Source organism: Salvia splendens, chromosome 11 (assembly GCF_004379255.2).
Source record: "Salvia splendens isolate huo1 chromosome 11, SspV2, whole genome shotgun sequence".
Taxonomy (NCBI): Eukaryota; Viridiplantae; Streptophyta; class Magnoliopsida; order Lamiales; family Lamiaceae; genus Salvia; species Salvia splendens.
Genome location: NC_056042.1, coordinates 14,928,504 through 14,952,537, shown reverse-complemented (window position 1 = coordinate 14,952,537; position 24,034 = coordinate 14,928,504). Strand labels below are relative to the sequence as shown.

At 36.9% G+C, this 24,034-nt stretch overlaps 1 protein-coding gene and 1 long non-coding RNA gene across 2 annotated transcripts; one reads left to right on the top strand and one right to left on the bottom strand.

Moving 5' to 3' along the window:
• Nucleotides 1-19,240: 19,240 nt before the first annotated feature.
• Nucleotides 19,241-20,241, bottom strand: LOC121754893. The gene is made up of 2 exons (XR_006040581.1): nucleotides 19,629-20,241; nucleotides 19,241-19,479 (listed from the first exon to the last, which is right to left on the bottom strand). It is a non-coding gene; the product is annotated as an uncharacterized LOC121754893 (long non-coding RNA).
• LOC121754892 lies at nucleotides 19,344-23,090 on the top strand. The gene is made up of 2 exons (XM_042150183.1): nucleotides 19,344-19,667; nucleotides 22,231-23,090. The coding sequence occupies exons 1-2, from the start codon at nucleotides 19,344-19,346 to the stop codon at nucleotides 22,954-22,956; spliced, it is 1,050 nt and encodes a 349-aa protein (XP_042006117.1). The 3' UTR covers nucleotides 22,957-23,090.
• The last annotated feature ends 944 nt before the right edge of the window (nucleotides 23,091-24,034 follow it).

Sequence of the window (24,034 nt, the reverse complement as noted above, 5' to 3'; positions counted from 1 at the left end):
ACCAAGGACTAATACCATTAGAAGCTTATGCACTAATAAAATCAACTTCAACACCTAAGATTGTTAGAACCATGTCGTAGTGGGAGCGTTCCTAGGAACATAACAAGTTCTTGGGTCTAGGAGTGTCGCAAGACTCGGTCTTAGATTAACTTGAACATAATCCCTTTAACTACAATGTAGAATTGGTTCGTTTGGATATTCATCCTTGGAAATGTGGTAGATTCCAAACTACAATCTTAGATAGACAACATATTTTACAAGGCTTGCAATACTGCCTACAGGTTGTGTCAGTCAGTGGGAGCTAGTACATTTCCAAGTGTAAATGTGGATCTCAAATGGCTAGTCAATGACAATGGGCTATTCCCAAAGAGAAATATCATATTCTCGCTGTTGTTGTGCCAAGATTTATTTGATCCTCATGTCTATCAGCACTTACATAATTAGAATGTATGTATCATGATTGTCATGACAACTTTCTATTAATAAAAGTCTTGTAGAAATCATCTACATGGAACATCCTAATAGGTATGTAATAGAGGGCAAGAAACACATGATTGGAAGCTTATGAAGACCTTTGTGGTCTTAGGCACGCATCTAAATCAGAGTATGTGTTTTAGCTAGATTGTCAAGTGTTTGGAATTTGACATGTGCCCTTAAATGTGTTGTGAGGACAAGGAAGTTGAAAGTGCATTAAATATGGTATTATTGGTACTCTACGATGATGAAATCTATAAAAGTTGCAAACAACTAAGATTGGCATCTAGCGTAGGAAACTGGTTGTCTACCCAGTTTAAGATAAAGGATTTAAGAGAAACTAATTATATTCTAAGCATCTAATTCTTTGAGATTGCTAGAAAGAATGTTGAGATTCTCTTAGGAATCCCATATCTATACATTGCTTGGAACATTTTAGCATTAGAAATTCCATGAAAAGGTTTTTACCATTCAAGATGGAATTTTCTTGTCTCTAGTCAAGTGTCGTTTAACACTTAGTGAGAACAAGAATTATGAGACTGGTTCTGCAGATAGATGTCTCATGTATGCTATGATGTGTACTAAGTTTGATATTGGTTGTGCTTTTGCATAGAAGGTATATATCATATTAACCATGGCAAAGGACTTTGATTGAGGTAATGGATATACCATAGTACTTGAGAAAGACTAATCTCTATATTCTAGTTTACCAGTCATTCATGTAATGTCCTTGGGGTTACACTGACTAAGTCTTATGACTAATCAATGATCGAGTAAGTCATCCTCATTATATGTGTTTACATTAGGAGTATACTCCTAGAAGCTTTGATCGTAAGTTTGAGTATGCCTATGAGTAATTTTACTCTAGCAAAGGCTAACTCAAGGGAACACGAGATCATAAGCTAAGCAATCAAATAGAGAGATGAAATTAATTAAAGATCAAGTACGCAGCAAAGGAATAGTGGTGGAAAAGATATTATCAGAGAACAACCAAGCAGATTTTTCACATAAATTGCCTTTGTGGCAACATGTTTCAAACATGATGTGAAATGAATGGTAGTTCGATATATCTAGCTCCAAGACCTGCTTTGTGTATAAGTGGGAGAGTTTTTGGCAGTGGGTATACTCGAAAGCATGTTTTGAGTATAAGTGGGAGATTGTTAGGTTTAGTTTACTAGAAAGCATGTTTCAAGCGAGTTCGCACGAATAGAATCTTGCTTGTGTACGGAAAAATTATACAATCAATTTTTGACCCGATTTAGTATTATTCGAGCATTTCGCACGAATAGAATCAATAAATTATTACATTGTGTTTGCTTGTGCGTTTATAAGATATTTTATAAACATTTAAATGCATAAGAAGTAAACGAAGCCTAAGTCTTTTTCTTAGTAGACTGGTTGTGGGCGTCGTCCACTTTAAGGCAACTACAGTCGGTTCTATGCAATGCTTTGCAAAAGAAAAAGAAGAATTTCACAACCTAGATAGGCTTTGGCTACCTATCATGAAAGGTTGCAATGTCAGTCCGATTATTTCTAAGCCTTATTGAAATAAGATGACGTTGGTGTGGAATAGCACTGAATGGATCTAACAGCAAGACGTGTCTTTATGCTATCTACTGAAAGACGAGGTCTTGATAAATATCTATTTCTTAATCAATGTACGTTAACATTGAGCATACGATATTGAGTATCTACTACTTTGACTTACCAAAGGTGCGGGTTTTTCGTCACCCAACGATCCAGGTATATTGGGTAGTAGTGATCATTATCTAGCGGTGCTAGGATTGCTATTATGTTGAATGGTGCGCGAGGTGAGTCTCGTTTGATAATGTCCTCAAGAGGAGCTTGAACAAGGTTTTATTATTCTGAAACTGGCCAGTTGGAGTTTTATTACTCTATGAATAATAAATAAGTGTTACTTGCTAAGTCCACTCTTGGAATTAATAAGATGTTAATTAATTAAGTCCATATCAGACTTTAATTAATTAATGGATATTTATATCTTAAGCACGTGAAATAAATAATAAACAAAATGGAAACCCGAATTACTTGTAATTTTGGATTTGGATGGGGAGTTCAATATTATTTCTGTAGTGGCTGCTCGTAATATTCCAATATAAGCTTGTATTAAATTGTGAGTTCAATTTAATTAGTAAAAAGCTAATTGGGGGAGCCCATATCCAAAACCTTCCATAGATCCCTGACTGGGCCCAATATGAACTATTATAAATAGGAGAATAAAGGAGACATAAGATATATAATTAATTGTCATGAAAATTTCGCCCACTCTAATTTTAGAGGGGACGAAAATTTCAAAAAGATTTTATCCTCCGTGAGATTTTCAGCACCTCCTCCGTGAGAAATTTCTGTCTTCTTTATTCAAGTCCTAGTCTTTCGATAAGATCAGTCCACCTTGATGTCGCAATAGAGTTCGGGACACCAGTCAGAAGATCCGTGGTCTAGTATTGAAGATCATCGTGGAGAAGGCGCGAGCAATCGACGATTCTTTGGAGATTTTTTAGGGATTTTTTGTGCTAAAGCATGTTTGAAATTCAAGTTATGAGCATGATACATGTGATAATTACGCGAATAGAATTTTTCTAAATAATCTGCAAAATAGATCCGTATATGTGATCCGTTAGAACGCATGCTTCCGCTGCCAACCCCCTTCAGGGGGTTGATTCCCGACACTTCCCTCGGACTGTTCCTCCACATTGTTCTCCACTTGTGGGCCACGTCTGCGTCTCGGTGGCATTCTGATCCAAAACACATGTTAGAATCATTGTTAGTATTCGTTGTTATCAGAATCATAACTTCCTTGCATTCGTCGCACTCTGACACTATATTGAGTGCCCTTGTGTGCGGGTTGTTTTATCCGTGCCATTTACGCAAAGACGAAGGTTTTCCAACATATATTTTATCTAGTTATTTGTGATAGATCTAGGTTCGTCACGCATCACTTAATTTGAGGCCGTCCTAAGACTTCCTATGTTCACATGCTTATTTCGTAGTACTTTCACACATAACACATACTTAGGACTTCATATCAATCTTGCTCATGTCCCACATAATCATACCATAACAATATCATATTCGCACATACAACACGTGCTTAGATCATCTTGCCAATCATGCTCATATTCCACATAATCACATTATAACAATATCATATTCACACATATAACACGTGTTTAGATCATCATGCCAATCATGCTCATGTTCCACATAATGATATCATCACGGTATCATATTCACACATAACGTTTATTCACATGCGTACACTTGCCAAAACATCCTCATCATATCATCATCAATTTTATACATCGATCTCACATTCTTTCAACAACTTAAAACATACCTCACTTTCTTTGGTTGGGCGTGATGCTTTGGATGTTGAGCCTTCGTGACACTTCTAGTCTAAAGTTCACTAATCTAGACTTAAGGTAAAAGAAGACTCTCGGACCAGAGCGAAAGAACGAAGCTCTGATACCACTTTGTCACGACCGCCCTTACTAAGGATAGTGAAGACAGGGAAAACGTGACGAGGGGAGGGACTGAGGAGCGGGGAAGAAATGGGGGACACCATAAAAGTTGACACTTAATGCAAAAATTTGATTAACTTCCAAAAGGGAAAATACTTTAGTCTACAAAAACATTTTAGTTTATCAAAAGTAAGCAGCGGAATAAAGTCTCAAAGTATTTGACACAATAAAGTCATACGAAGTAAAGTAAACTCTTGTGACATCAGTTTTCAAAAGTAGCAGCGGGAATAAGTTATCAAAGAGAGTCATAGGATGACGCCTATGTATGAAGACACAACGCATCCAAATTTCCTAAGCCGACTCAACATCCATCTCAACACCTCGCTCAACCTGCACATAAAGAAAACATATGCAGGGCTGAGTATTTGATATACTCAGTGAACACACGCCAAAATATTTGATAAAAGTTATGTCATCCATACCATAGTGAACTCGAGTTTTAACATTTTAGAAAAGAAGTATCATCGAGTATCACAAAAATATTTTCATAGACTGGCCAGTCAAAACAATCTCCCCACTTTCTCCACAATCAATCAATCACATCCTCTTACCATAGTGCGACGAAAGTGTGGCCAGACTATTCGCCCACGAGACCGGCCGACTAGCAAGGACGGCTCCCGATCCCACCTGTGTACACAGCCTGATAGGGTTCCTGAATTCGTTTCACACATAGCCCTATAGCCTAACAGAGCAAGCTCAAACGAACTAGGCATCAGGCAACAATCTCAACATCAAACAATCACAGCCCTATAGCCTAACGGAGCAAGCTCAAACTAACTAGGCATCAAGAAACAATCTCAACATCGAAAACAATCATGGCATGACATAACACTTTAAACCACCCTTATAACACCGTATCATACTTTTGAAAGTGTAAAAGAGTTTAGTAAAAGAAAGCCCACCTCGCTTGCTTAGACAACACAATACACAACTCAAAAGCAACCTTCGTTCCTTATGCTCACGTACGCACAAAAACCCTTGTCAATATCACCAAACAATCAGGTTTTCCATTATTACAATTATCATGCATGTCTTATCGGTCTTTTCATCGTTTTCTTAGATTGTCCATCCCCAAACGTTCATCAACAAAAACGAAACGAACACTCAAGCATACATCAACGTGTAACACATAGCCACATCATAGGATACGTTTCTTATTCACACATGTATCATTTATTCACTCAAAACTTGACAACAAGTATTATTTTAACACGACAGAAATCTGGCAGAACTGCACGGTCGTTTTGTAAAAATCATTAAAAATCCATCTGACCTCCGTTGGGGCTGAAATTTTATCACAACACAGTAGACATATCAAGGATCATCTAGTTAAAATTTCACATCAAAATCACATCTTTAGGTCGGTCAAATAAAAAATGAAACTCACTAGACGAGAATACAAATTCTGACAGAACTGCGCAGTTAACTTTAAAAATTCATTTAAATTTCATATTTCGTCAAAAGAGGCTGAAATGTATACACAACACAGAAGACATCTCAAAGTTTACTCAGTTATAAATTCGTGCCAAAATAAGATCATTTGGTCGGTCAAACACACGTCGGAATCTACTATCCGAACACCACAGTTTTTATGCTTCACAAATTCGAATTAGGGTTTATCTATCATTCATCCACACATACATATTCATGCTTTCAACACATATTCACGCTTCAAAAACGACATCACAACCAAGTTCTCATATATTCACATATCATTCACCAACGAATCATCCACAACCTCACACATACACATACATAAACGCATATCCACATACTTCCTCATGCAAAACATCAATCCCAACCGATTAATTTTTAGATCTATGATTTTTACACTCACTATATGCATGAGGGAATCAAGAAACATGGGTTCAATGGAAATGATGAGAAAGAGAATTCAAATATACCTTTGTTGTTCAAAATCAATCGGTAGGAAAGATAATTGATGCGATTCTTCGATGAATCTTGAATTTCCAAATCCAAATTGATGCAAGAACAAAGGATTGGTGAAGAATTGGTGGAGAAGGAGAGGAAGAGAGGAAAAAAACATGTGGGAGGAGAGAAGAGAGGGAGGCGAAAAATATGAGGGCTAGGTTTATGGTTCTTTTAATTTATAGTTTAGGATAAATCCCACAATTAAATAAAATAATTAAATTGTGGGGAAATAAAATAAAATCCTACAATTAAAAATGAAAGTAGGCGTGTGGAATGAGAGAGATCAAGGAAAAAAAATACTTAAATCCTCAAATCAAATAGGAATAAGATTTAAATTTGGCAAGATATGGTAAGATTTAATTGGATTTTAAATCAAGGAATGAGACAAACAAGATACCAATTAAATCCACAAAATAATTCATTCTCCTAATTACTAGGAGATTTCGAAAATCTCAATGGATGACATAATTTGGTTTGAATTTAATTTGGATAAATCTCCCAAAGCAATTAATTAAATCCGAGAAGAAAATACTGTTTCCAATAAATAGGAGGGCCGAAAATTTCAATAGAATGGCTAGAATAATTATGCATGATCCCACTTAATTTAATTCACACATTGGAAGCTTAATCACTTTAACTCAGATAACCCACAACAACTAATTTCACATAACTAACTCAAACACATAGAGACTCAATTTCCACAAAAGAAATTCTTATTCAACATCCACATAAATTAAAAAAAATAAAATAATAGGCCATCAAATAAAAATAATAATAAAAAAAGTCAAAATTTTCTGGGGTGCTACAAAGCCCATAGCCTATTTCTCCGAAAAGCTTGGCCAAGCCAATTAAACTACCCTACATATGACAAGGAGTTGTATGCTATAGTGAGGAGTCTAGAGAATTGTCAACATTACCTCATGCATAGGGAGTTTGTGATTCACACCGACCATGAGTCTATCAAGTTCCTAGGGGGCCAACACAAGCTTGACAAGAGGCATGCTAAGTGGAGTGATTTTTTAGAATCTTTCTCGTATATGATCAAATATAAGAAGGGTAAGGAGAATTTTGTTGCCGATGCCCTTTCTAGGAAGCCTCATGTGTCTTTGGATGATGGTTCTTGGGTCGAGAGTCATGTGATGTGTATGCGGAAACGTGTGCTTACTATTTGTGCCTCCAAGTATGTGGGTTTTGAATTCATTAAAGAATTGTATGAACATGACCATGATTTTGCTACTATGATTAAAGCATGTGAAAAAGAATCTTTTGATAAGTACTATAGGATGGATGACTATTTGCATAAAGAGAATAAGCTATGCATTCCTTCATGTTCCCTTCGTAACTTGTTGATTAAGGAATCACATTTGGAAGGTTTGATGGGACACTTTGGTGTGTTGAAAACTTCTGGCATTTTGAGCGAATATTTATTTTGGCCTTGTATGAAGAAGCGTGTTGAGAGATTTTGTAGTCAATGCATAGAGTGTAGGCAAGCTAAGTCCAAGTCTAACAATTTGGACTTTATACTTCTTTACCTCTTCCTACACAGCCATGGGTAGATATCTTTATGGACTTTGTGCTTGGCCTACCTTTGTCTTCTAGGAAGAATGATAGTATTTTAGCACTAGAACTACTTGCAAGTATACAAGGCAGAAATAGTATAGCTAAAGGTCAGTACCGGGATATCGAACACAGGGAATATAATTGCAACTGGCTATCATGTACTAAGCGTCAAATACTATATAGAGAAACAAGAGTTTTGAGTTTTGAATGAAGAAACTGAACAAAAATAAATAAAATAAAAGAAATAAAGCAAATTAGATAGAATTAGGAAAATAAAGGAATTTCAAGGATAATGCTTTCACTCTAATTAGTTCTATGTTCACCCGACTCAAGTTTTACCACGATTTATCCCTATCATGCATCAATACTCGTGTCATAATTATTGTATTAACATATAAGATAAACCAATCAAAGCTATCACCGATCAAAGATTGACAATAATCAAGGTACCGACCAATTAGTCAAACAAAAACTCAAGAAAAGTCAAGTGGAAACGAGTTATGAACATTAAACATAAAAAGAACTACATAAAAGTCAATTACTATCAAACCTCAAAATTCTGTTGTTTAGCAATCCATCTGTAGATGAACTAAAACAATAATTAAAGTACGAGACATGAAATAAACATACAAAACCCAAGGTTGAATGTTGATGTCTTCATGCTCCTCTTGCCTTGCTTCAATCTCCAAGAATGATGGAAGAATTAGGTTATGGAGAATGGAGGGAGGAGCCTTGGAGGCTCCCCTTTTGGGGGCTATGGATGGGTGAATATTATGAATTAGGTTATATGGTATATATAGGCTTGAAAAAGGTTTAACCTTGGTAAAAGGTGTCCTCCAAGTAATAGAAAATATGGAATTTTCGTTCTCCATAGGTTAAGGAAAAGATTTGGCTTAACAAGGTAATAGTTTATTTCCTTCCTTAAATTCCCGCCAGCACTTGACAGCCTTGCGCGACTTTGGTAGAATTGCCATAACTTTCTCCAAAAAAACTCCGATTGAGATGATATTAGTACCAATGCGAAGCTATTTAAAAGACGAAGAGAATGGTATATAGCACGCCCTGATCGGACTTCAGAATCGCCGGAAAAATTAGTTTGAAAATAGGCTATCGTGTGCGACCTTGCCCAGTTGGCCGCTGGTCAGCTCCAGAACTGTTTGTACTCGGTTTAGCGACCGCTGCATTGGGTACAACGGGCCTCTGGGTTGCGCTTCAGTTCTGCTTCCGAATTTTGACCTTTCTATGCCATTTTTTTGCTTTATTTAGCATATTTCTCACAAAACACGTCAAAATACCAAAATGAATAAAATATGCAAATAATTGACACGTAATGCAATTTTGACACTCAAAACGGACCAAATAATGGCCTTAAAAGAGTGCAAAATCCGAGAGTATCAAAGAATCCACACAGACCATCCATCTAGGGTGCAGACAATAATCAGAAAGATCTGATTTCAGATCAGACAAACGATCCTCGCTTCGGTTATCCAGAAGACCGAGAGTTATCATAAGAGATTTGCAATTTCTTTTCACACTGTATCTTGTCAAATAAACTGATAGATTCCAATTCTAACCATCATATATCCAAAATTCTCATATTTCACGCTGTAAGCAACATATACAAATCACATAAAGTATCACCGATTAACATACAATATTCTATATAAAATCAAATAGACTTAATTCAAGAATTAAGACCTAATGTAGAAATAAGACCTTAAAACCGAGAATGTCATCCTGGAATCACGTATCCTTCGCCTTCTCATTGCTATCTCTCAGGGAAGAATTCCCTTTATTCCCTTCAATTATATAAACTTTTATCAGCAACACTACCAACAATGATTTATAACAAGTTCTGTTTTCAATTACTTTCATCAACTAACATATTTTAGCTTATTACAGAGAATTTTATATTTCTTCCAAATTAATTACCATGATCTAGCATAAAGACTCAAATTAATCCACCAACATTATTCCGAACATTTAGAATATAACCTGAAAAGCTTATGGTGAACATCTTTAATAAAAAAATATGTAAAACTCCTCCAAATTCTATGTTGTTTATGGGCTGTCCCAAACCTTCCCATGCCAAGAATACACATTTCCTCTTTATAAAGGTGCAAATTATGGTTAACTATGAAATTTTAATGACTTATCAAGAAGCATAATTAATTTCTGAAACAAAAAAGAAGAATTCTATGCTTTCCCTACATTCACACATCAAGATAAAATTTCCTTCTAATTCACTTCTCCAACTATATTAAAAAAAAAGCACTTAACTATTAACAACTTAGTTTATCACTTAATTTGCTTAAATTTCAATTTGGGGAAAATTAGATTGAGAACCCTAGCTTTAACTTGAAGAAATTGGACAAAATAGAGGTGCAAAGGACTTGCCTACACAAAGAGAAGACAAGTCTATCCTGGAGTTTTAGAAACCGGCAATGGTGATGACAGAATCAGTTGTGGTGGCAGAAGAATCGGTTGGACAACCATGGAAATGTGCGTGGGCGTGTGATACGCTCGGATTTTACACGGTTTTAAGGCCATCTTTTGGTCCGTTTTCAATGTCAAAGTTGCATTACATGTCTATTATTTGCATATTTTATCTATTTTGGTATTTTGACATGTTTTGTGAGAAATGTGCATATTTGAGCCTAAAAAGAGAGTCATAACGCGAAGTTGGAAATCTGGAGTTGTTCTAGATGTCCAGCGGTCCGTTGCAACAATGCCGGCGACCGCTGGCTCCCAACGACCGCTAAGCCAGTAGTGGCCCGCTCCGGGAAAGTTGTGCATGAAGTCAAGACACGCCCAGCGACCGCTGGAGAATGCGTGGAGACCGCTACCGAGAGTCCAGAGAGTTACGAGATTATGACTAGCGTTCTAAAAAATAAGTGCAGCGGCCCGCCAGCCAAGAGACAGAAGCCTCAGACCAAACCACAGTGACCGCTGGCCAAGGTGCAGCGGCCCACTGGGAAATAGCGGCGAGCAGAATTTGCCCTACTTTCTCTCCAAGATTTACTATATTTTGCAATCAATTTCTTTATCTGAGAATGGACGATTTTCCCCTATAAATACCCCCAAAGCTTCATCAAAAATAGATCTTCTCTTCGCCAAATATTTCCAGAGTTTAAAAGTTAGAGTGCTTCATTGTGCAAGGAGTTGAAGAAGGAATCAAGATCATCAAGGCTAAAAGGATTCAACCTTTGGGTTTTATTGCTTTAGTTCTTATGCTTTCATTGTCTTCCCTTCAATCTATGTTTTTAGCTTATTCTATCATGTGTAACTAATCTCATAGGATTCTAGGGATGTGTTAGTAACTTTTATTGATTTATACAATTCCTATTTCTATTTAGCACCTGTTTGTTCTTACTTTGGTTCTTCCTTAAGTTAATGGATAATGCTTCACGCTTGAGTAACACATTCAGTAATGATTTAATATAACTTGCTACATAATCGTGAGAAGAGGTTGGCGAGTTAGATCCACTTAATAGACACTACAATTAGCTTCCTTTAAAATGACACTGTTAATTGAGAGTGAAGACTTTTTAAGGGTCTTAAGAGCTTTTAGGAGTTACGTATTTAGGATTGACAACCCTAATGTTTGTAGTCAACGTTTGTATCGCATGAGCATAAATTAGGTGACTCGTTCTATCAAAGTAAGAACTGTGCTAAGGTGTTGTAGTTGGAATTTGTATAATCATAATTGTGAAAGCACATCCCTGAAATTCCCTTATCTCTATACTTTTATCTCCATGATTTATTTGCAATTAGTTCTTTCTTTGCTTTCAAAGGTTCTTTGTTTTAAAAAATTCTCAAAAACTTTTAGTTTTCCAAATAGTAATTGAGCTTTGTAGATGATAGACAGTCTGTGTTTATTTTCCCCGTGATCGATATCTGGTACTAACCTTTAGCTATATTATTCCTACTCTGTATACTTGCAAGTATTTATAGTGCTAATAAAAAGTGCACCAGCGTGTGCAGAGAGAATTATGTATCAGAGACGGAGAGGGGGGAACGATAAAGGACGCCACCTTCGACGTATGGCGGTGGTCGACGGAGACGTGGCGACGCCAGTGGAGGGTCTGTGTTTTTTTTCCTTGTGTGTGTATATTTGTGAAAGAAAATGTAGGAGTGAAAGAATATAGAAGGTTCTCGCAAGCGGAAGAGTGAAGATAAACTCCCATTTCCAATTTCTTTTTCTATTCCTTTAATTCACTCTCTTCTTTTCTTTCTAAAATCCAACACCCCACTACTTAAATTTTTGCCTATTAAAACTAATATAAACACATTTCTAATCAAATTATTTCCTACTAATCCGACACACAAATTTTCTAATCACCGAGACCACTAGTTTAATTTAAGTATAGACTTCAAACGCATTTTTTTAACTACTTTTAAATTTACAAAATTTTGGGTTATTACAACTTTTGTGCACTAAATCAATATATCAGGTTAGGCACTTCTGTGCCACTCCTTTAAGGTCATCTTCAAATTTCACTCGTCCCAAAAGAAGTCATAATCAAATTCTGCCACTAAAAAAATTCCAAGGTTATGCATTTCATATGTTCAGCGAATATCATATCACAAAAGGTAATTTGGATCAAGATGTGAAGATACCAATTGGATGGGTTGATACACAAAATTCATTGAAACGAACAAAATCAATATGAAACAACAATGATGAAAAAATAGATGATCCCTTAATACATGGTAGCAAAGCGACTGGTGAAAAGATTTTATCAGATAATTACTGAACGAGAATGAAATGACTTCAAAGTCAAAGATCAGTGGTTTCTTGTCAAAGAAGGACGCTACTGAGATTCGTTTCTGGTTCGCCCTAACATTCCCCACTTGTCCGACTGTTGCTGAGCAGTTTTTGGATATCAAACGGACCTCCCCAGAAGGTAATTTTAATGTGGCCGATTTCCCCTCTTTTGCAATCAGTTTCGCTACAGCACCCGCTGCTCTAACTAATTGTCCACCCTTTCCAAGTGTGATTTCTATGTTATGTATGGCCGTGCCTAAGGGCATATCGGTTGAAGTAGATTCCTCTTTTTGATCAATCAAAACCCCTTCCCAAACTGTACAAGCTTCTTCCAAAGCATACGGCTTTCTGGATGTAGATGATATCTATACAGATGGATCTTATATATATATATGGTACAATGAAGTACCACATGGGTGGATATCTATATGAATCCAAATCTGAGTTATGTGGAGTGGCCAGTTCCACATAACTACTTTCTCAGTCACATGAGAAACTCAACCCATACTTGAAGGACAAAAATGAATGATTAGAAACTTAAAGGTCAAAAGAAAATGGCACGACAACTAACATAAATATTGGTACAGGATTAGGACGAGCTGATATATTATCTGGGATACGGGGTACAGAACAATAATGTGCTCAACTAATTATTTTGAGTGTTATTAAATTTAAAACAACAACTCAGTTATGGATTCAAATGAAATAGATCAAAGATTACTGAATGTTGGCATCAAATGAAAAATAAAACCAGTTCCAATTTTTTTCAAACTTCAAAGTGGAGGGTTAGCAAAAGACAAACACGTTGGAGGGTCCAAAACAACAAATGTGAAATCGTAGTAATAATTGAAGAATGCAATAACTCAATGATCGCATGATAAAAAAAGGAGTTATCACTGGACTCTCATTGAACTAATGAATTGAAAGGAAATTTAGAGTCAAGGATGTCTCATTGATTAGGTTAACAATGCGGTAGTCATGAATCCCACAAGTCAAACTATATGAAACAAATTTTTCGTCATAAAATATTTTGGATCAAAGAGTTCAATGAATTGTGGAATGGTCAAAATGTGACAATATAATATAATCCCAGACTCTAGTGAATATACATACAGACGGTCCAAAATTTTTCAAATGAGGGTGAACCCCTTTTTTTAGTCAACAGAATGCCAACAAGAGGAGGACCAACAATAATTCATAAAAGAAAAGATCACGAAGGACAGATCTCATTTGGCATATTCAGACCACTAGACCAAAGCAGCTACATCAAGTCACTAGCAAAGGCTCATATCGAAATCCTATGTGGCATGTTCTAGGCACATCTAAACTCGTCTCAGGCTTAGGACCACCTAAACCTAGGCTCATTTGGTATAAATTTATCAAAATGTGACATAAGACATAAGTTTATCAACACAAAGATATTAGTTTATCAACACAAGAAGATTGATAAATTTATGTCTTCGTGTTGATATTTTTAACATACAAAATTGATATTTAGTTATTAGTTATTACTATAAAAAGTTAGTATTTGATCACACACCTATAGGAATATATTCATATCCTTTTTCTATATTTTGTTCAATCTTCCAACTAAATCTCGGCCCTTCAATTTCAAGATCTTATGGCCGAAAAATAGTGCCACATGTAACTAATTAAAATGTTTAAAAAATTTGAAAAGGTCATTTTTGGTATACACAATTGAGTTGGTTATAGTAAGTTGCTTGATTTTCTCCATCAAAAGATTACAGCGGTTTTTGTTATGGAATTACACGAATCTTTCTTCTCTCTCCAAACTTTAATCCTTTCTTCTCCGTTGAAAACATTCTCCGTTGAAGAAAAACTTTGTTCAAGACATTCTGCCTAATTTTATTTTGATTTTTTTTCCTCATAAAAAATCCAAAAAGTTGGAACCGTCGTGCATTTTTTTCGTGTTCTTCAACAATGGAAGAAGTGTTTTGTAATCATAAAAACCGATTTGAAGACTAATCGTTCATCTGACTGCATCTTTAATTTGGTTGAGTTATACAATTTCATGAGAAGTTTAATATTGACAGTGTTTGATTGTATGGCACAAGTTTAATTTATTCCCCAAGGGTTCAGCAATCCTTGGGGCTAGGGTTTCGATTGCAGTAAGTAACACAACTGTCGCCAAAGTCTAGGAGTTTCAGTCATTCCTCAAGGGTTTAGATATCATCTCGGCTAGGAAGTAGGTTTAACTAATAAACATAATGTACAAATATATCAGTGTAACGTATTTTATTTAATCTGTAATGGACGATGTGTGTATTGTAATGTATATGTTTCTGAGCAGTTTCTTTTTTGATTTTATACGGTACGATTGGCAGTGTTTGATTATATGACGCAAGTTTAATTTATTCCCTAAGGGTTTAGCAATCCTTGGGGCTAGGGTGTAGTATGAAGTAAGTAACACAACCGCCGTCAAAGTACACGAGTTTCAGTCATTCCTGTAGCATTTAGTTATCATCTCGGCTAGGGGGGTAGCACTAACTAATACATATAATGTACAAATACTGGAGTATAATGTTTTCTATTTAATCAGTAATGTACGATGTCTGTACTGTAATGTATATTTTTTTTCTGAGCCGTTTTTGTTGTGATTTTATACAGTGTTGGTTGTGCCTGAATGTTCTCCAGAATTGAAGCCCGTCGTCGGTCAAAAGTTCCAATCACTAGATTTTACTTTCACGTTTTACGATGTGTATGCCCGCGCTGTTGGATTTGATACGCGCAAACAAGGAATAAGGAAGACGGACGGTGTTACTACTTGGTATTATGTTGTATGCAAAGGCAAGAGGAAATGTTGATATCTTTTGTAGCTCACGACATTATTGGTTTTGTTTTTCGGATTAGCCTTGTTCTTCAATCCATTACCCTTAGTCTTATTAGTCTTACTTTTGGCGACAATATATACATAATAAAATTACATTATTATTCTGTTATTTGTACATTATTATCAACAAGAACTTAACTTATTGTACATTGTTAATCATGTATAGTACATTATTTGGTTTCAGCTTTGTTTCTAATAACACATCTTTGCTTGATTTTGACATCAGTTACATTAATCTTCACATGTAGTACATTAATATTCGGTTACTGTACATTATTATTCATAAAGTTGTACATTATTGTTTACAAGCACTTAACTTACTATACACAATTATTCCAGTATAGTTCTTTATTATTCATATTCCGTACATTATTCGGTTATTTACATCCATTATATTTGAGAGTTCATGATCGCATAAATTTATATACAATATGTAATCAGCTTGTTGTACATTATTATTAAAATGCACTTAATTTTTATACATTATTGTATGCCTATATTACATTATTATGCATTAACTGTACATTATTCGGTAATTTACATTTATTATAAATTTTGAGTTAATGGTATCATGAACTAATACGAAAATATAATTTGGATTTCCACAAGTTCAGAACACTAGATATTGTTCAAAACGAACCAAGCACCAAGTCGGCTATTTTCCCTTCCAACATAAGTTATCAAAAAAAGAGATTTCAAATGCATTAAAACAGCGTATCCATTCAGTATCCATCCGACCACTCAACCCCATAGTTGTCGACCCACTGATCGAAGTTGATATACTCCAAATAATGACAATAACCTGCTACATAATGCACTACCTAAACCAAACAATACACATATGTAATCTTCAAAGAGATGATTAACCCATATGCAAAATACCTCTCATAATGCATAATAGACTCAAAATAATGACAATTACATACTTCATAATGCACTTCCTAAACCAAATACTGCACATATGTAATATTCGTTGAGTTGATTACCCCATATACACAATACCTCTCATAATGCATAATATATTGCAGATAATGACAACTTAAAGATACATAATGCACTGCCTAAACCACATAATGTAAATATGTAATCTTGACTGAGTTGATTAACACATATACATAATACCTCTAATAATGCATAATATACTGCATATAATGACAACTAGCAGCTACATAATGCACTACCTAAACCAAATAATGCACAAACGTATCTTCCAATAACCACTTTTCCCACAACAGCAAACGAACCGGGTACATAAGTCAAAATATGTAACAAATAATGCATCCAAGTACATCAATAATGTGGATTTTAGATTATCTAATGCGCACAAAACAGTCATGCAATTACCCTTCCAGCCATTACCCAGATATGAAGATGAATACACAATGGAAGCCTAATTGATGTCGAACAACTGAACTAATTATACACTCACTTCATACGCTCAATCAAATGACGCAATTATACACGCAGTTATACCTGCAGCTTGTGTAGGTTGAGAGCGCGACAGACGACCTCGTTTAGTCATTGCGAATCTGTCATAACAAAAAGAGATTAGATACCCGATTCCATCATTCTAAACCCAAAATTGATGTCTGCGCTTCGGATACAGAGAAAACCCTAACCAAACAAACTACTAATTTCCGAATTTCAAAAATTGCAACGTAGTGGATGTTAAAATATTTGTTTTTCGTGTCTAAAAAATCATGAATTCGGATTCTAGTCTGCCTTTTTCACACATACCTTGTCGACTTGGTGAATACGACAGCACCGGTATTGCCGGTTTGCGTTCGATGTTTGCACTGGTGGAGGGTGGGTGACGGGATCTAGGAAAGTGATGACAAATTTTTCGTCGGCTTCCGACGGAAAATAACGGCGACGGCTAGGGTTTGTGTTTAATGGAAGAAGAGGAGTGGGAAAGGCGGAAGAGTGGAGAGGAAGTTAGAGAGTGTTAAATGAGAGAGAATACGTCGATGGAAGGGTGGAATTCATCAAAATGCTTAAATTTCGTGCCTTCCATAGTCTAGCGGTTCCAATTTTTGTGTTTTGACTAAATTACCCTTATAATGCACAAAATCAGCCTTATAATGCAACGCGGGTTATAAAAACAAACATCCATCTGGACCGTTGATGAATCAGATCCAACGACCCATATTTAGAAGAATAAAGGATCTAAGGGATGAATAAGAGAATAATGCTCCTCAATATATATATATATATATATATATATATATATAATTGTATTCAATGTCGAACTAATTTTAAAGACCGAATCAGAGACCAAATCACATCCATCCATTGTTTTAATCTAACGGTCATATTAATTAAAACCAAGTCTCATTATTTTATTCAAATAAATCGGACCAAGGCTTTTTTAGTAAATCCCAATCTAGAGCAGTTATTTAGTTTCCCTGATTCATGCCACACACTTATTGAAAAAATCTCCACTACGCTATCCAAGTATAAACTGCATCTTCCTAATCTTAATAAATTCTTGCAATTTTTCCTTCTCAATTCCATTGTTCGAAATGTCTTTCTGAATTTCTTGGTTCATTTTTTCCGTCGTTCGACTTCTTCTTCTCAAATCGTTCGATATGCAACGATCATGTATCGGGTTTTATATTGATATACTTAATTTGTGATCCATGGAGAATTAAACCAACCGTAATATTTGTCGAAATAATGCATTTTTAATGAGTAATCCAATTCAGAAATGCTTAGCTTTAATATCATTAGGTCTCGATGTAATTTCCCAGTTTTTGAACTTCTTTAATTTTTACATAGCTGAACTTACTTTTAGTTGTGATGAATTATTTTACATACTTAATAAAGTATTTTTGCTAGTTAGTTTGAGTGTTATATTAATATTTGATCCTACGGATTGACATTGAATTAACACTTTTATAAAAATTTGTGTCATTCATTTTTTCAATTTAATTTAATGTGTACTGAAGTACAATATATAATGAAATTTTTGCATTATTTTTCAAAAACTATTTATTTATCTAATGAAGTTTTTGCATGTTTATGTTGAACCTGATTCCTTATAGAATGAACTAAAGGTGTCCGTCCTTCTAGTTATTATACCAAGAATTTAAAGTGCTATTATTGTGTTTATTGTTGTATTTTTGCTTTAATGATAAAATATGGACTCTTTTGTTTATTGTTGTATTTTTGCTTTAATGATAAAATATGGACTCTTTTTTGTTTTATATAGTTCATTTTCCATTCAAATTTCTTTATTTGAAACAAAATCTCAGTCCAACAAACAAATATATTTCTTGATGAAGTGTTATTTATATTTATTTACAATGTGATCGAATGTGACTGAAATAAATTTTGGTAGAGAATGGCTATATGAAACTAGTTTTTAACTAAGGTGAAATATGTGTACACTAATTCTAAAATGTGTACACTAATTCCTCAAATGTGTCTCATTGTACAATCTTCACATCGATCGTCCAAAATCCATCAAATCTAAATTAATCATTCATAACTCGATGAACATCAATGAAATTTTTTGTTTATTCTTGAATAAGAACATTTTTCAAATGAGTCATATGTATGAGCTAAATAATGAAGTCAATAAACATTAGTAATGATCCTATTATAACCTTGTAACGCCCGTACTTTTTGAAGTACTAATTTAAAATATGTCATGAAATAAGTAATAAAAATATTTCGGATACTACGCTTCTCGTTAATGTGCTTTGGAATGGAGTGTCGTGTTATTGTGTTGATGTGAAAAGCGACGTATTTATTGTATTTAATTGTGGAACTTTGGGAGACATGTTGGAAGTCTCGTTGAGTTAATGATGACAATATTGCTATATTTAGCATAATGAATGAGATGTGGGAGATGAATATTTTTTTTTGGAAGATGACGCGCGTAAATCGAGGAGCAGTCGAAGAAATTATATTTGGAACAACACCAAATAAAAGTTGTGACGTTAGACGTTCTTTAATTTTTTTTGGGAAGAACAAGATAACGAAATTCAATAAAGCTTCTGTGAATTTTAATTATCGAAAGAAATGCGAGAATATAAAGTACGTATATTTATATTTGGGCCTCTCAAATAAAATTGGAGTCCAAAGGTTTATATAAAATGACTTTGGGCCATAGCAATCTAAAGACTAACAAATAATTAAATAATACAAATTGGGCTTGCAGCTAAGCCCAAATCAAATAAATTCAATTGGAAGCCCAAGTCATTCCAAGAATATGGGAGTAAGCCCAACATTTTTTTTTTCCTTTTTCTCTTCTCTTCTCTTCTCTTCTCTTCTTCTCGGCCGGTTACCTTCCCCATGGAGACTCCCCATTTTCCCCACTTCTTCACCTTCCATCTCCTCACTTAATTCTGCAAAAAAAAAAAATCAAGAGTCTCACAAATTAAGTTTGATATCCCTTTATCTCCACTCCTTCTCTATTCTCATTAGCCTTTTTCCAAGCAATTCAGAGAGGGAGTCGAGAGAGAGAGCCGAGAAGAAGGGGAAGAAAATTTGCTACCATTTTGATTCAACCACAACCAAGTTCGAAATCACTGAGGTATAATCTCTACTCTTTTCCAAGGCATGAAGTCTTAACATCTTGTCCATACATTATCTCATACATCCACCTCCCACGTTTAGTTCAAACAATTCAATTTTTTGAAATCAATCGAACATCGCCGCTTTTAATCGAAAGCACGAAAGAACACAACTTTGTAGTAAAAACGTGTCTTGCGGGACGTTTCGGGGTGGTTGCGGGCTTGTTCGGGGTGTTTCCGGAGAGGGAAGGTACCGGCAGCAGTCGGGCGGCGTCTCCCGGCAGCGGGCAGCGGCGAGCGGCCACTGACCTTCCTTCTCGCCGCAACGGCGGCTGGCGAGCAGCTGCGACGGCAACTCCGGCTCCCAGCGACGAAGGTTGCGGCGTGAGGATCGATGAGTTGGCAGCGGCTAGCGGCAGCAGACCCCTTTACTTCGGCGGCGACTCCGACGGAGGAAGAAGAGAGGGCGACGGATTTCAAAGAAAAAAAAAAGAAGAGAGAAGAATGGGGAAGAAGAGGAAATCGGTAGTGAGAGAGAGGGAGAAAGAGATGGAGGTAAGATGGTGTAAGAATGGGGCTTTTGTCTTTTGTTGTTTTTGGGCTTTTGTTTGGGCCTCATTTTTTTTAAATGGAGGTTTTATTTAAAGTTTGGGGCTTTTATTTTAAGTGGGGTTCTTAATTAAATTGGAGATATAAGGTGGAGGAATGATTAGATGTTGTGCCGATAATTTAATCATAAAGAATAATTTAATTTAATCATGGGTGTTTTAATTAATTTCTGGAATAATTCAAATTATGAATAAATATTCCCAAGTCCGAAATAATTGAGTTTCAAAGAGAAATAGTGTGATAGTTTAATTATACGTATAAATATATTTTGGGAGTTTATTCGACGTCATGGAAAATACGAGGAGCCAACGTAGGAAAGAACGAGCGTAAGCGGCCGACTGGCGTCGTACGCAACGCCTTGGGCGGCCGCCGAATAATCGAAAACGCATGAAAACCGAGAAAATGAATTAAAAGATTTTAATTAGAGTGCATGCATTCTAAATATCTTCGTTGCTGAGATTTGATGTGAACTTTATGTATTTTCCGAAAAAGTGGTTCGCACGGCCGCTAAAGTCGGTATGAGAGGCTACTTAAGGAAAACCCTAAGCTTTTGAGGTGGGATTTATTACTTAAACTCTTTTATTTGAAATGATATGTTTATGGTGAAATAAGGGTGGTTTTAAATATTATGTCATGCCGAATTTTATGTTTTTGAATTGCCTATCTGATTGTCTACTAGAATAATGTTCTACTAGACTTTGATGGTTAATGAATTCGTGTCTAACTAGGGTCTAAGCCCTACTTAAGCTAGTACACTAATGGGGATCGTGAGCCGTCCTCTAGGTCGGCCGGTCCAGTGATCAAGTTTGTGGCCACATTCTCGTTTCATATGATGGTTCAGATATGGTATATGATGGAGGATGACGATTGTCTGCGTAGACACCATTTTAAGGAATGATTTTAGTGTTTCTCGGCCTTTTAAAGTTAAACCCGAGTTTCACTCAATGATGGCTCGACATAATTTTATCAATAAATGTATTTCAGGCATGAGTTCACTGAGTGCGTCAAGTACTCAGCCCCTGCATATGTTTTCCCTATGTGCTGGTTGAGCGTGGACGGGAGGCGAAGGATGTTGAGCATTGGACCGAGACCATATTCAATAAATGTTCCGGTTACTATTGTGTCTTCATACATAGTAGTAGCTAACTCTCAATTGCTTCCGCTATGCCAAGTTTTACGAACTCTTATGTCTTTATAATCTGTTGGACTATCTTATTTTTATTCAAACTATGTTGCTTCGTGATCTCAGATTATAATTTGGAAACGAAGTTTGGTTTTTTTTTTTTAAATCGACATGTCGTACCCCTTTGATTGTTTCCCCTTTCTTCCCCGCTTCTTAATTCCCCCATTAGTCGCGATCCACCGTGCTTTCTATCCTTAGGAAGTGCGGTCGTGACAGAATGGTATCAGAGCAATTTTTCCTTCCGCTCTGGACCAATAGTCTTTTATTCAATCTAGTCTAGACTCGTTTCGCTAGACTAAAAGAGTATTCATTGAAGGCTCAACATTCCATATCGCCGCGCTCAACAAGAAAGAAGGTAAAATGTTATGGATAAGGCATGTTGGATGTGATGATGAATGCGATATGACTTCAAGGGCCTTAGATGTAGGCTAGTCATACGCGCGAACTTCTTTGGCTTAAAGACGATATGTGAATTGATGGAACGAATGAGGTGTAGAAAAATAGCAAATTCCAAGGGATGATGAGATGACGGGACAAGGATAACCTTGTGAAGCGCGACTAACGCTAGATCGAAAGATTGACGAAATTGCAATTTACTACGTTTATAAAATACGAAACATCTATCCTTAGATGATAACTTAAAAAGAAAGAATTGTTATGACCTTTTTCTTTGGAAATCGACAGGTATATCCACGGTAGCACGTATGACGTTCTCTACGCGTTTTTATCCTTCTCTACCTTGCTTATTCTTTTTCTTTGACTCGTTACTAAGGGAACTTACTTTTATGTAGATGGCGATCATGATCCACGCACCGCTAAGGGGAAGGTACGTCAAGAATGGACTACGGGCAGTGGAACTCTATCGGGGGTTCGAGAGGGACGAGAGGGCCCCTTTGATGTCCTATGTTTCCTACTACTTGGCACTATGGCGGGATGCTCATGGGTATGGAGTGAGGCACTATGAAGGTATTAAGAGATTGATTGATGGATTACCGGCGCCTTGGAATAGGTGGGCCGACGAGGCTTCGCGACCATACATTTGGCATAAGCTCTCCGACTATAGTGTGCAAGGAGACATGCATGATTTTGTGAAAGTTCTCTTGGAAGCCCTGGTCGATGCTCGTGACGGACCACCACCCTATGCCCCACCTAGAAGGGAGGCATCCTCATCGAGTCGCAGCCCCTACAGCGGGGGTCGGTACGAGGGTGAGACGCCGCAACCAAACTTCCCCAAGAGGAGGAGGCTTGGAATGCGTACCTCCGCACCTCCCGCGACGGAAGTCCTTGTGGTCGATAAGCATATCGACGTAGCTACTTATGTGAGGGAGAACGATGAGGAAGAGGAGGAAGATCCTCTTGAAGATGAAGAAGAACCCCTTGAGGATGAGGAAGAACCTCTTGAAGACGAGGAGGATCCCATGGAGGAAGAGGATGACCCCGAGGAAGAGCCACTTGAAAGGGAGATTGAAGTCAAAAGCGAGGGAGGGGTGAACGTTGAGAGAGCTCCCGAGGAGTAGTGTTCTCTTTCTGTTTTGTTAGCTTTCGAATGTTTTGTTTTGACGAACTGTGTAATGTTTTCTTGCGGCTTTGGTGTTCCTTGTTGCAAAGACCTTGTGGAAACACGTACTTGTTTTGTTTTAAGTTAATAAAATTCCCGTTGTTTTACCGTTGTGCTCTGTTTACCTTGTTATGTATGAGAAAACTTGTGAAAGCGCTTTTGGAAAGGTTGTGTGGTGTGGTGTGGTGATGGTAAATTCGGACTCTTGTACTAACACGTGTGTTGAACAGAATGCCTCCCCGACGTGCAGCCGTTCATCACGAGAATGAGGCAAGCAACGAGACTCAAAGTAGTGTGGGTCCTGAAGGACAACCACCACCACCACCGCCACAGCCAGAACGAAACATTGAGAAGGAGTTTCGGAAGGAACGTCCTCCCGTATTCGATGGAATGGGAGATCCGGCCAAGGCTGAGACCTGGATTCGGGCCATAGAACGCATCTTCAAGTTCTTAAGGTGCACCGATCAGGAGCGCCTATCGTGCGTGACCTACCAGCTTACCGGGTCCGCAGAGTTTTGGTGGGAGACCAAGCAGCGGACGATGACGCAGGAACAACTGGACACCCTGACATGAGAAGACTTCAAGGAGGAACTGTATGACAAATATATTCCGAGGAGTTACCGCAAGGCTAAGGAGGCCGAGTTCTACAATCTGAAGCAAGGGCGGATGACAGTGACGGAATATGATCGTGCCCTATGCGATATGTCTCGATATGCACCAGAGCAGGTAAATACTGACGAGAAGATGGCGGAAAAGTTTTTTGCCGGTCTGAGGCACGAAATCAGGATGGCTTTGGCATGCCGTGGAAGGCTCTCGTATGCCGAGTCGTTGTCTCGTGTACTGGATGTGGAGGAAGCAATGCCACGGGAAAAGACAGTTACAGCCACTACTCCAACACCACCGACGCCACAGCAGAATTTCCGAGACAAAAGAAAGTGGGACGGGAACCGCGAACCCTTTGACAACAAGAGGTTCGAAGGTACCCCAAACTCTGCCCGGGGAAAAGGAAAACAAACTACTCCATACCAAAGTGGAGA

Bases quoted from the DNA above. Each gene is read 5' to 3' on its own strand.
- LOC121754892 (XM_042150183.1), top strand. From the start codon at position 19,344: ATGGGAGTAAGCCCAACATTTTTTTTTTCCTTTTTCTCTTCTCTTCTC. The intron at 19,668-22,230 runs GTATAATCTCTA...ACTTTTATGTAG, and splicing joins CCAAGTTCGAAATCACTGAG to ATGGCGATCATGATCCACGC.